This window comes from Microtus oregoni, unplaced genomic scaffold (genome assembly GCF_018167655.1).
Source record: "Microtus oregoni isolate MIOR12 unplaced genomic scaffold, Mior012 000020F_ref0000438, whole genome shotgun sequence".
Lineage (NCBI taxonomy): Eukaryota > Metazoa > Chordata > Mammalia > Rodentia > Cricetidae > Microtus > Microtus oregoni.
In genome coordinates this window covers 4,711,425-4,724,217 of record NW_024543079.1, presented here as the reverse complement: position 1 = coordinate 4,724,217, position 12,793 = coordinate 4,711,425, and the positions used below count along the sequence as shown (strand labels likewise).

Below are 12,793 nucleotides of genomic sequence, written 5' to 3'. Positions count from 1 at the left end.
AGCTAAGTTTGCCCTGACCTTGATTACTTCGTTCTTACCTGCTCAGTGACATAGAGCTGGGGCCCATCTGCGTAGCGGAGTGTGTAGTACTCAGGGTTTGGCAGTGACCACCTGGGTGAGAGAAAACAATACACCCTCTTGGCCTCTCCTCTGGGCTTGTCTAGAGCAGTAACAAATGATTTTCAACAGTGACTTAAGGACTGTCAGCCTTGGAGCACAGTGGAACCCAAACAAAGCTTTGGGCAGAGCTCCTGAGAAAGGAAGGCTCTCCACCATAGTGAGGGTCAGTACCACAAGAGGAGGTACAGACAGAGGGGCGTGAGTCTCACATACTGCCCACACCTCCCAAAGGCCACTCCTAGGTCCAAGAATAAATGAGAATCTCAGGACGCCTCAGGGACATTCTCATTAGCTGTCCTTCCTTGGTAAGACAATGACCCAGCCCAAATGGACCCTCTCTGTACAAGTTCCTCCAGGGCAGGGCAGCCTCCCCTACTCTTAGCTGTCACTGTGGAAAGGAAGTCAACCTACCCATCACACACTTCCTTGATGATGGATGCCAGGGGCCGTTTCTGAAAGAGAGGGGAGGAGATCCTTCAGCACATGGTATGCTGCCAGCAGAACCACTCAGCCTCTGATGAGAAGAAGTCTTTCCCAAGCCACAGTGACTATCTTCCCTGGGAAGGACCAGGCCCAGTGTACAGCCTTCCTGTCACTGCCCTTGCTTATGATGCCAGTGGCCTCTGGGCCTAAACACTTCCTCCTCTGTGCACCTGACCCCTCCTTACAGCTGACATACCTGGTCGATTTCAAGGAGCTGGGCATTAGCACCTGGCCATTCAATGGCCACCTTAACAATGTCCGACGGAGGAGGCATTGTTCTCAGCAGGCCCTGCTTCAAGACACAGACACAGCTGCCTGCAGAGAGAACCAAACAGAAGGGAAGGTCAAAGTGTGCCTTCCTCTTCATTCTCGCTGTCCGCTCGGGAGGGCTGAAGACAACATCTAAAGTGACACGCGAAACTGCTCGGTGCGCAATGTCTAAGTTCATGCCACAGCCTCTCCTCGGGCCGCTGTCTCCTTAGATCTAATCAGCAGCAGAAATGGGACAAAGCTCTCTATCATCTGCAGCCCGGGCGGCAGCAAGATCGGCCAGTGTGACAGTCAGTGTGAGGGGCCAACAGGACTGGGTGGGAGCAGAGCTCACTGGGTGCAAATTCCCATCCTGGGGCCTCAGGAGAGAAACCCATGCTCTGAAGCAGAAGGGAAGAGACAGTCTTTTCTTGGTTGAGTGGTTGGCTGAAGGGGCCAGGCCACTTCTGCTCAGCAGATCCCAGTGTCGGCAGGGCCCAGCCTGCTCTCTCCTCCCCACTGCTGTGACCACTCCTGTCCCTTCAAAGGACACAGTGTGGAGCCTCCTCCCTGTGGGATAATGTGGAATTCAGAAAATGGAGAAGAGAACTGAAACAGGAAATGCTATTTTGGTCCCTAGTGCCAAGGGCAAGGGCTGCCAGGAGCTTGAGTGCAGGCAGTAAGGATGCTCTCATACCAAGACCCCTCCAGAGGGCGGGGCTGTGGGACTGCAGCTGAGTGTGTGCCCCCCCCCCATCACACCAAGACCCCTCCAGAGGGCGGGGCTGTGGGACTGCAGCTGAGTGTGTGTCCCCCACATCACACCAAGACCCCTTAGAGGGCAGGGCTGTGGGAGTGCATCTGAGCCCCCTCCCAATCACACACAAAGACCCCTCTAGAGGGTGGGGAATCTGAGTGTATGCCCCCATCACACACAAAGACCCCTCCAGAGGGCAGGGCTGTAGAAGCGCATCTGAGCCCCCCATCACACAAAGACCCCTCTAGAGGGCAGAGCTGTGGAAGTGCATCTGAGCCCCTGCCCCCCCCCCCTACTGCCCTTGAAAATAAAGGGAAATAAATCATCTGGGGCAAGTCTGGGAGATGGGCTCATGTGACTGGTATCCTAGGCAACTCTGGTGGCTTAGTGGTATTCTGGGCAGCACTGAGGCTCTCTCCAAGGTCTGACGAAGGCAGTCACTCTGCTGATGGATTATTTCAATGTATATTTACACTTCTTGCCTACAGGTTCAGGAGCGAGCGCTCTCTTAATGAAAAAGACCTTTTGCCTCCTCAAGGTTCAGCCCCTCGCTGCAGTTCATGCCGGCTAATGGGGACCGCCTGCCTCTGTTGGCGTGTGCAACACCGCTGTTGCTAAGCTGTTAATCGTGTGTGATATCAATTTTCCAGCTCCAACAGATGCCAGTTCTCACAGCCTGGTGGGCACAAACCTCTCTTGTGAAAAGGGTTCGTGAAGTGTGTCCTCTACACCCCCAGACAGAGAGGAGGAAGCACACACCATTTCCTGAGGGGTGGGCTGTGTCAAGAGCCAGTTGTCAAAAACATCAGGGTGTGAAAGTACATCCACTGCTGCTTCCCAGCAGCCCTTGGGAAGAGGCAGGGCAGTACCAGACTTGAAGAGGACAAGAGTGAGGCTTGGTCAGGCCCTAGTTGACCCAGCTAGTAAGTGGGGTAGATGGCCAGAGCTTAGAGTCAGCCAGCTCTTCCCTCTCCCCTGAGCGGGTCTGAATTCCCCAAGGAGACAGCAGTGGGTGGCTGTCTCTGCAGCTCCTGGCAGAACCTTAATGTGCAGTTTTTATGTGCCTAGGCCCACAGCAAACCTCTAAAAGGAAACTGGCCCCATGAGACTAACTTCTGGAGGAGGGGCTCCAGGGACAGCAGGGCAGAGTGTGCCGGGGCCCGGGTGGAGCTGTGACCCTGATCCTGATAGCAGGATATCCCTATGTGGTGAGGTCACTTCTAAGAACTGACATGTAATTTACAACTAAGCGCACGGACCTGAAGCATATCTACACATACGTGCATATGGATACAGATTATAAAAATAGGAACACACGAGGATCCCTTAAACCTCCATCCAGTACCACTCTAGACAACGCACCTGCCCTCCTAGCTCCTACTAACTTCGCCACCACCAAGGAGCAGGGCCTGCTTTTGTGCTTCCTATAAATGGAAGTGTACAGTACAGCTTTCCAGACCATTTGTCAACAAGGGATTTTTCTTTTCAAAATAAGTGGGGCCTGGGTCAATGGCTCAGTGGGTAAAAGCACATATGCATGCATACACACGTGCACCAGTGAGTAGCAGGCACTTGGAAAGGAGCACCAGGCTGGGACGCTGTCCCTGCTGAAGAAAGCAGGTGGACAGAGCCCACGACTGTCAGGTCTTTACCCACGTCTGTCTTCTGTTCTTGAAACACGAGTGTGTTAGTTCTAAAGTGCCCTGGATGCCCTTTGAGGTGCAAGTTCACGATTCCAAAGCAGAACATAAAAATGCCCAAATGAGGATGACCTTTCTAAAGGTCCTCAAGGAGTTAACCCTTATTCTGCCATCAGGAAACACGCCAAACTCTCTGGACTCCTTCCTGAGCACTCCCTTTGAAGGTCGCAAGCTGAGTGTGTCGTCACTACTTTGTTTTGGTTCCAAGTAATTTAGTCATCACATCAAATCAAAGCTGGACTTGAATGATTCATTTCAAAACTCTACCCATGTTATACAGAGCAGGAAAATCTCCAGCCGCCCAGGTCACCCAAGGGATGGTAACAAGCCCACAGTCAGCGACTGTCTTCCTCACAGACAAGCAGACTACTGTCCCAGCTGAAGGAAAGGAAGAGAACACTTGGCTTTCGTGGACAAATCTAATCCCATCTCTGAACTTGAAGGACACTGACTGAAGAGGCTGGTAGTAACAGACATGAGAGCAGGAAAGTCACAGCCCCAGCGAGTGTCAGGACAAGCCAAAGCTACTCACAAACCAACGCCATAGGAAAAGCCATGAGCCTCACAGAGGAAGCTATCCCGCACAGCTGACGTGAGGCCAAAAACCAGCAATGAGAAAAAAAATCAAGGGATAGGCAAAGCCTGACCACTTTCCAAATGCCACGGAGACACTTCTTAAATAAAATGCCCTGTATCCTGCCAATGACAGCCCTTTACACTGTGTTAGCCTGCATTTCTGTTCGCTGCAAGGGAAAAGTCCAAGTCTAAGACTGGCCCAAGCTGGGAGAAACTACAACAGAGGCCAAAATAGACAGTGGTGTCATGGTGCGAGATGATGGATGTACCCAGTGGGCACTCAGCTAGCACTGGCTAAATTCATGAGCAAAACCCACTTAGGGAGGGCTGGTTTGCTTTCAGCGGCCCACTCACAGGGTGACTCTGGGTCCTCAGACATGACACTTGTGTATAGACAGCCTCTAACTCATTGCTTCTCTGTCATTTTATAGCTGATGCCTCAGGACCCTGAAAACATTTTTTTTAAAAAAATAGGAAAGGTGGTCAAAGTTCAGAGAAATTCACCCTCCATCCTATTCATCTGACTGGAAGGGAGAGAGGGAATGGAAGAGAGGGAGGGATGCAGGGGGGAGGGGCAAGAGGGAAGGGAATTACATCAGAACTGGGTCTCAGTGATGTCCAAGTTCACTGTCTTCCCTCCACACTGTCCTTCCTTTGATGAGGTAACATTAGCTAACAATTATACAGGCGAAGGAAGCTTCCTCCCTCCTCCCTCTCCTTTACAGAGGTACTGAGATTCTAAGTCAGGGTTCTGAGCTTGCTAGAGAGCACTCTGTATCCCCAGCCCTGTTTTAATCTTACTGTATTTTATTTTTATTTTAAGGCAGTGGGGAGGGGTCTCATAAAGTTGCCCAGGCCTGACTTGTAATCCTCCTGTCTCAGTCTCCTAAGCAGCTAGGGTGACAAGGCTGTGCCACCTGGACCCCACAGCCAATCTGTAGGGATACATATTCTACATAAGGGAAGTCAGGGGTATCCTAAGTCACCTGGAGTCACCTGATCACCAGGTGTTAAGTGTTAGAAAGCCGTACCAAAGAAGGCAGCCTTGTGTGTGAACATCCCAGCTGCTCAGTGGAGACTTCAAGTCCATGCACTGAAAGGCAAAGCCAGATGTGCCCAGAGCCCTGTCCAACAGGAAATGGTCCTCCATGGTCTACAGAAGGCTGCCCACACTCCCACGGGCGGTGCTTGGGCCAGTCTAGGCAGACCCTTCCTGGCTGCTTGTGGTCAAGTTCCCTCGTTTCTCCTGTACCTTTCAAAAGTCCCTTCTACTAGCTGTCAGAGAGCTCCTATCCAAGCTTCAGAACCCAGCTGGGACATCACCTCCCCTTTGTAGCACTCTTCATTGTGTGTGCACTGTTCCCACATTGTGTCCCCACAGATTTCTTCACTAGCTCCTCCTACCGAAAAGGACCTCTGTACACCAAAACTCTGTGGCTCTGGCTTCTTCCACTTCTACTAACTAGAGCTGGCTCCCAACAGGCAGGAGGCAGGAACTGTTCCCATCAAGTCCGGAAGCCTTGCAACACAATATCCCCACACAATCCTGTTTTCAGAACGAACTTAGAACAAGCCTTACTGGGGAATCTAGCTAGGGGAAAACAATATCTTCTCCTTTCCCCAGGACCACAAGGAGGGAGGAAAACGGAGCAGGATTTCCCAGACAATGCGCACTCAGGGATGAAGGAGCTCCTTGCAGGGAAACCCTCTAGCACGTGTCTGCTTACTCTCTTCATTTCCATCTCAGAAAGGAAGTGGGAAATTAGGTCGAAGCAATTCAATAACATTGCAAAATTCTCAGGGCTATAAATAGCCACTCGCTCCACCACTCACAGCAGTGCAAGCAATTCAACAGCCACCGTCCAGCATGAGAGCCCTGAGTCCCACTCCCAGCCCACAGCCCCTGGAGAGCTCTGGAGTCCCACTCCCAGCCCACAGCCCCTGGAGAGCTCTGGAGTCCCACTCCCAGCCCACCGCCCCTGGAGAGCTCTGAGTCCCACTCCCAGCCCACGGCCCCTGGAGAGCTCTGGAGTCCCACTCCCAGCCCACCGCCCCTGGAGAGCTGAGTCCCACTCCCAGCCCACCGCCCCTGGAGAGCTCTGGAGTCCCACTCCCAGGTGGCAGCCCCTTCTGGCCCAATGATTCTTCACCCTTCTTCCTCCCCAGCTTTCTTTGTTCATGACCTCAGGGATGCTAGGCAAGTCTCTGGGCCTGAGCAAAACCCCAGCCGCCTGCAGCTGCCTTGAAGGCACCACAGATACAAAGATGATCAAACAAACGGAAGAGGTTCACACAGATCCAAGAGTCCTGGAAGGACAGCACCAATGCTGCCCTCCAATGACACAGTTGGCACAGCTGAACATGGCAGTACAGGCACTCCAACAGAACAATCTCCAAGTGGCTTCTGGAAGAGGTGCATCATGAAGGAAGGTTTCGTCCAGCACCCCTGCAGGGAAGCGTCAGGCTGAATCTACCAGCAGAACAGGAGCCCAGCTTCGAGAGGGAAGACAATCTCTCCCAGGAGGTGTAGGGGAGAGAGGATGCCAGAAAGTTACCAGCTCCCCCTGCCCCCAGCTGGTAGGGATCCCTGTGTACTTTCTGATCTATGCTGCTTGCCATGAGTGGGGGAGGCCTGGGTGAGTTTGGTTTATGTTTCCTGTGACAGAATGCTGCCTCACCAAGGAGGTAACTACAGGTCACACCCTCTTTTTAATCAAGCTCACAATCTCAGTAGAGGTTTCTCCCCTGTGATCTTTTCATCTGAAGAATGACTCAGTTTCCCTCAGCTCAGCCACACTAGAGTGTGGCCCTTAGGTGCAGAACAGGAACTGACACAGGAGAGAAGATCAGGACTACCAAACCCACAGAAACTGAGGGATCTCCTTTGCACTGACATTTGAACACAGGCCTCGCCCAACTGTGGCTAAGGGCCACCATGCAAAAAAGCAATATATGTGCTAAGAGGCTGCATGGCAACTTTCCCTTGAGCTCATTCACGCTGCAGCCACCTTAGGGAACTTCTGGTTCTTGGAGGACGGTGGGTAATTGGTCTTATCGAGACATCCACACTTAGGCCAGCTCCATGGTGGTGTCCACACTTACCCCTGTGCAAATCACGCACCTCTCACCCACCCCCTTGAAACCATGACGACTCCGCCCCTTTGCTGTTCATCAGCTTCAGCACCCTGTCCAAACGCCCACCTTCTACAAGTCCTCCCTTGTGGCTTCCTAATCCTTGACCCTCAGGTACTGGTGATGGTGCCAGTCCTTGCTACACAACTTCACGACTGTGGATTTTATAATCCTGCCTCTGAAAGCCTCTTACCCGGTAACTAGCCACATGGTATACTCCTTAGGAGCCAGTCTCCTCCAGCTCACACCCTCTGAATTGGGACCTGCCTTCAGATGCAATTCAAAGTGGTTCACAGCATCATGAGGTCGTGAAAAAGGCCCTGGACCAGCAGATCTCAACCTGTGGGGCACGATCCCTCTGCAGGTTAAACAACCCTCTCACAGAAACCTAAGATCATCCAGCATATCAGATATTTATATTATGACTCATTACAGAAGAAAAATCACAGTTATGAACATATAAAATGAGAATAATTATATGGTTGGGGGTCATCACATGAGGAACTGTATTAAAGAATCATAGCATTAAGAAGGTTGAGAACCACCACTCTCCAAACTGGCTGTGTACCCCCAGTAGCTGGCTGGGTCACTGAAGTCTCCTCCAGATGATTTTACTGGAGGCTGAGATGGAGACCCTGCTCCAGGAAGGGAAGCAGCCTGAGGACAGGGTCACTGGATGACACACCTCCTCCCTATCTACCAGCTGTCCCCAGTTTTCAGTACAATGCCTAGCACAGAGCTGAGCCCATAGAATTCCACCCAAATGCCCTCAGGCCTCACTGTCTTTAAAAGTAATGAACCATTAGTGATGGCATTATCCATTTCCCGAAACTCGTACATCCCTGACTTTAATTGTTGAGACAAGTGGTTCACAAAGGGTCAGATTTCAGGGGGAATAGAAACAAAGAGAGAAAATATGGATGAATTTTAAGAAAATGTTTCTCAGGCCAGGAGAGATAGCTCAGTGGTTAAGAGTACTGGCTGCTCTTGCAGAGGATCTGGGTTCAAACCAACACTCACATGGCAGCAACAACAGTCTCTAATTCCAGTTCTAGGGGATCTGATGACCTCTTCTGGACTTCACAGGCACACATATGGTGATATAAATACCTACAGGCAAAACACCTATACACATAAAACTAAAAAAAAAAAAAATTAAAAAACTTTCTCACCAAATGGTTACACACAGAGAAAGAGCTTGGCTAGGGTGGGGCTCAGCAGGCTAAGAGTAGCCTGAGTTGTCCCTAAAACCGGAGGCTATGGGCCCAACTCCTTCAAAAGAGACCATAACAACACAGCATTGTTCTCTGAGAATGAGGCCAAGCCTTTCCTCTCATTTCATAAAGAAGAGAACTGAGGTCCAGGGGAACTAGCAAAGCCAGGCCAGGCCAGGACACCAGTTAGGGACAACAACAACGAAAAGCCCAGCCTCCACTTCTGGGGCACTCCTGGCCTGCCACATAGCTCTGCTGCAAGCACAGTGTCCCTGGACTGGATGTGGAGGCAGGGAATGAACTGTTTTCCAGCCCTGACCCTCCCACGAAGCAACGGCACTGAGTGATTAAGGGTGTGTATCCTGAAGCAGCCAGACCTGCTTCTGGATCCCAGCTTTGACAGCCTCCCTATTACAGCTAAACCAGGGATTAGAACCAACCACTTCATGTGAGCATGAAATGGGATAATGTATGTAAAGCACTTCACATAATACCTGGCACAAAGTAGGAAGAATTCAACTGTGTGAACTGAAAAACTCCTGGAAACACGTATCCCAGCATGAAGTAGCCCTACCTGTTACACTGTGGGAACCACGTATCACAGCACCAAGGAGCCCTACCTGCTACACTGTGGGAACCACGTATCCCAGCACCAAGGAGCCCTACCTGTTACACTGTGGGAATCACGTATCTCAGCACGAAGGAGCCCTACTTGTTACACTGTGGGAATCACGTATCCCAGCACCAAGGAGCCCTACCTGTTACACTGTGGGAATCACGTATCTCAGCACGAAGGAGCCCTACTTGTTACACTGTGGGAACCACGTATCCCAGCACTAAGAAGCCCTACCTGCTACATTGTGGGAACCACGTATCCCAGCACTAAGAAGCCCTACCTGCTACATTGTGGGAACCACGTATCCCAGCACCAAGGAGCCCTATCTGCGGTATACTGTGGGCAAAATGGGAGAACAAGTGCCAGGGCAGTGGGGAGAGGAAAACCCACAAAAAAAAAGTGGTGTTGTTGCTACTACGCTCAGTGGAGACACTTATTCTGGTCCCACTGCAGGAAAATAACCGTTACTCAGCCACTAGGTCCTAGGAACCCCAATTCAATGAGCACTCCCAGTGGGGTGAGGAATTCAAGTGCCTTAAGCAGCCAAGCATGTAAGTAAATAAACCAAGCAGCTTCCACACGGGGACCCAGCGAGCTATGAAGCTCTACCCTGCCTAGATGTTCAAATTCAGTTTCTTGGGGTGGACACGAACGCACACACACACACACGCACACACACACACACACACACACACACACACACACACACACGACACATTCATCAAGCAGCTGGACCAAGACACTACTTGGCAATTTCTGACACAGAAGGGATTCTGGGTCTTCCCACACCATGTGCTCTCTTGTACACACGCTAGTCATCTTATGTGATACAATTCTGTTTACGTCCATCCTGAGCATCCTGAAGACGAAGGCTCTCACACTGTGCAGCCACCTCAAGTGACCCAGAACAACGCTGCAAGAGTGAGCACCTGGAGAACTAACTGACTGCCAGCTCTGGTCCAGTATCCCAGGCATCTCTGAGATCCTACAGGTCATGGAACCAGGCTGCAATAACGCGGATGGGCTGAGGAATGGTGACTTGGTCAGAGGACTTGCCTTGTGGGTTTTTCTTTTCCTTTTGAGTTGGAGTCTCACTACACTGCCCAGACTGGTTTTGAACTTCTGTATTCAGGGATCCTTCTGTCCCAGCCTCCATAGTGCCCGACTAAAGGTGCACACCTCCAAACCCAGGACAGGTTTTCCTTAACTATGTTTGCTTGTAAGCCACCTAGGAAGACATGACCTAGACACAGAAAATGCTAGAATATACTAAATATTAGTGCAATTTTTTTTTAAAGTCTACTCCTCACTAACCATACCCCAAACTTTCTTGGCACCTCTTAGAGGTAGCATCAAAGCATAAAAATTATGAGATTCAAGAGTAACAAACAAGCTGGGCATGGTGATGTATGCCTTTAACCAGGGGCCAGCCTGGTCTACAGAGTAAGTTCCAGGGCAGCCAGGACTACACAGAAAAACCCTATCTCGGAAAACACCACACACAGAGAGACACACACATACACCATCATCCTGTTAAAAAGAACAACAGATGAAGGCCCTAGCCCTGGCTCCTTCGCTCACAAACTGTAGAACGAATCCGGAGAGGTAAACTCTCTCAGGAACTTTGCTCTTTTTAACTTGTAAATGTGAATGATGACAGTCTCCTCAAAAGACCATAATGCATGAAACACCCTGACATACCCACAGCACTGAGTGCTTCCCAGCCAGCGCAGCCACCGTAGTCTTGTGGTTGCGGACCACTTGACAAACGCTGCTGCTGGCTGCTGCTGTGCCTCTGTGAGCAAGAAGGGCTGTCCCAAGTGCAAAGTACACACCAGAGTTCAAGAAGTTAGCGCGCACACACAAAGTCAACAACTCCATTAACACGGCTTTACATTGATTATGTGAACTATTAATTATATACTGAAACATATTAAATGAGACATTAATAACTTATTTTCACTTGCTTATTTTACATCCTCAAGATGTGACTGCTGGAAAAGTTTAATTAACAAATGTGACTTGCATTATTTTTCCTTAATTAACAAATGTGACTTGCATTATTTTTCTTTGGGAGAGTCCAGGGTGAGCCTACTGCCTGACACACAGAAGCATACCAAAAGGTGGCTTCCATGCCCCACAGATGGGATGTCAGGGGCTGCCCTTGCATTCCTCTGGACATATCCAAGCCCTTCGTTCATTTATTTAGTAAATATTTATGATGCCTGCCCTGCTGAGACGTTGTGGGTGCATGGAGCAACATCAGGTCCGGTCCTTCTACCTGCTAGGACAGGCAGACATCAAACAACACTTCAAACAGTTGTAAAGCTACAGAAGTATAAGCGCTGTGAGGGACACCAGAGCGTTCAGAGTGTGGCACCCGGATCAGAACTCGGGACCCCGGAAGCCTCCTGAAGAAAGACTGGGAGGATGAGAAAAGTTTACTAGACTATACCGAGGGAAGGACTCGGAGGGAGGCCAGAGAAAGGGATGCAGAAGGAACAGAACCAGGCCGGGGAGCAGCCTGAGCCCAGGCGGGGTGGCGAAGGACCAGATCTGTAGGGCCCGGGAAAGAGAGGAGGGTGGAGACTGGCCCCGGAGCATCCCCGGCATTGCAGCGCTGCGGGAAGAAGCGGATGAGAGCGGCCTGCACCGAAGCAGGGCGGCGGAGAAGGAAAGGAGAGGGCCGGTATCGACGGCAGGGGGATGACCGGGCCAGAGCCGTGCCCGGGCTTGGAGCTCAGGCAGCCACTGCCCTCGGCTTCAACCCCATCCTCGGTCCCGGGTCCCCCATCCTCAGTGCTCCGTCCCTCCGCCCCAGGCCCCGCGCGCCCCTCACTCACCCGGCGCCCGCCGAGGCCCAGCTCCGCGCCCGTGTCCCGCCGCTCCTCCTCGGGCCTCGTCTGCCCCGCCCTCCTTCGGCCCCGCCCCGCGCAGGCCGGCCCGGGCTCCTATTGCTCCCCTTTGCCGTCAAGCTTAATATTCTTGCTTCCATTGGGCTGTTTGTCTGTCACTAAAGAGGAGGCGGGACTAACGGAGGGCGCGGGCTGGAGCGTCGCCGGCCGGCCCCGCCCCTCCGAGGAGGCTCTTAAAGAGACAGATTGCCTTTCTCCTGCAGGCTATTGGGTCTGAAGGAACGTGATTTCCCAGCAGACACTAGAGGCTGCTCCCCACCCAAACTTTTTTCCTTTTATTTCTGTACACAGCCTAAGGGTGAAGGGAGTTCGGGGGAGAGCTCTGGGTCCTTGCGACACATTGTTGTAAGGAGCAAGCTGTCCTCTGGTGACGCTCACCTGATCGACTCAGCAGTGGGAATAGCTGATTTGGGGAACTGAGTGGGAGGTGACAGTCGTGTCAGAGGCTATGAGCAGCCGAGCTGGAGCTAATTATACCGGCACCCAGGCCTGACCGTGGGCGCTGAGCAGAGGCAGAGGGGTACAGCTCAGCTGTGCTGTTGGTAGGGATCCGTGGGAGGTGGCGTTCGTCACCGCACCTGCGGATCTAACAAGGCTGGGCACCGCGCCAAGGACTCACTCCTGCCATCTCCCTTACTGCTCCCAGTAGGCTGATAGGGAGGGCAGTATGAGATCCCCAGTTGCAGAAGAGAAGACTGGGGTGGGAGTGGGGGTGTCTTACGGGACCAACTATACAACCGGTGATAGACAGCAGGGCACTTTCTCCGTGTTTAATTTCATATTTTTTAAATAGTTTCTCTTAGCAGATCCTTACGGCAATCCCAGAAGACAGACATCTTGTTATCCATTCTGTATTGAAACGGACACTCAGCAGAGAGATAAAATAATGACCACGTTTCATGTGGTACTTCGCTGTCTTTGAAGCAGTTTTATAGGCACTGTTACACTGACTCCTGCAAACGTTTTAGAATAGAAAACGGTTCTTCTCAGCTGGTGAGTAGGGTGGTACCCGGGCAGCAGAATTACCCTCA

General features: G+C 51.5%; 1 protein-coding gene across 1 annotated transcript in view; it reads right to left on the bottom strand.

Moving 5' to 3' along the window:
* The window catches only part of Elmo2 (engulfment and cell motility 2), a 37,835-nt gene extending 26,067 nt beyond the window's left edge, over positions 1–11,768 (bottom strand). Inside the window, exons 1-4 of the mRNA XM_041670432.1 lie at positions 11,691–11,768; positions 800–918; positions 532–572; positions 39–111 (exon numbers count right to left, since the gene is read on the bottom strand). Of these exons, the coding sequence (XP_041526366.1) occupies positions 39–111; positions 532–572; positions 800–877 (192 nt within the window). The 5' untranslated portion in view covers positions 878–918; positions 11,691–11,768. The remainder of the gene's footprint in view (positions 1–38; positions 112–531; positions 573–799; positions 919–11,690) is intronic.
* Between the last annotated feature and the right edge of the window lie 1,025 nt (positions 11,769–12,793).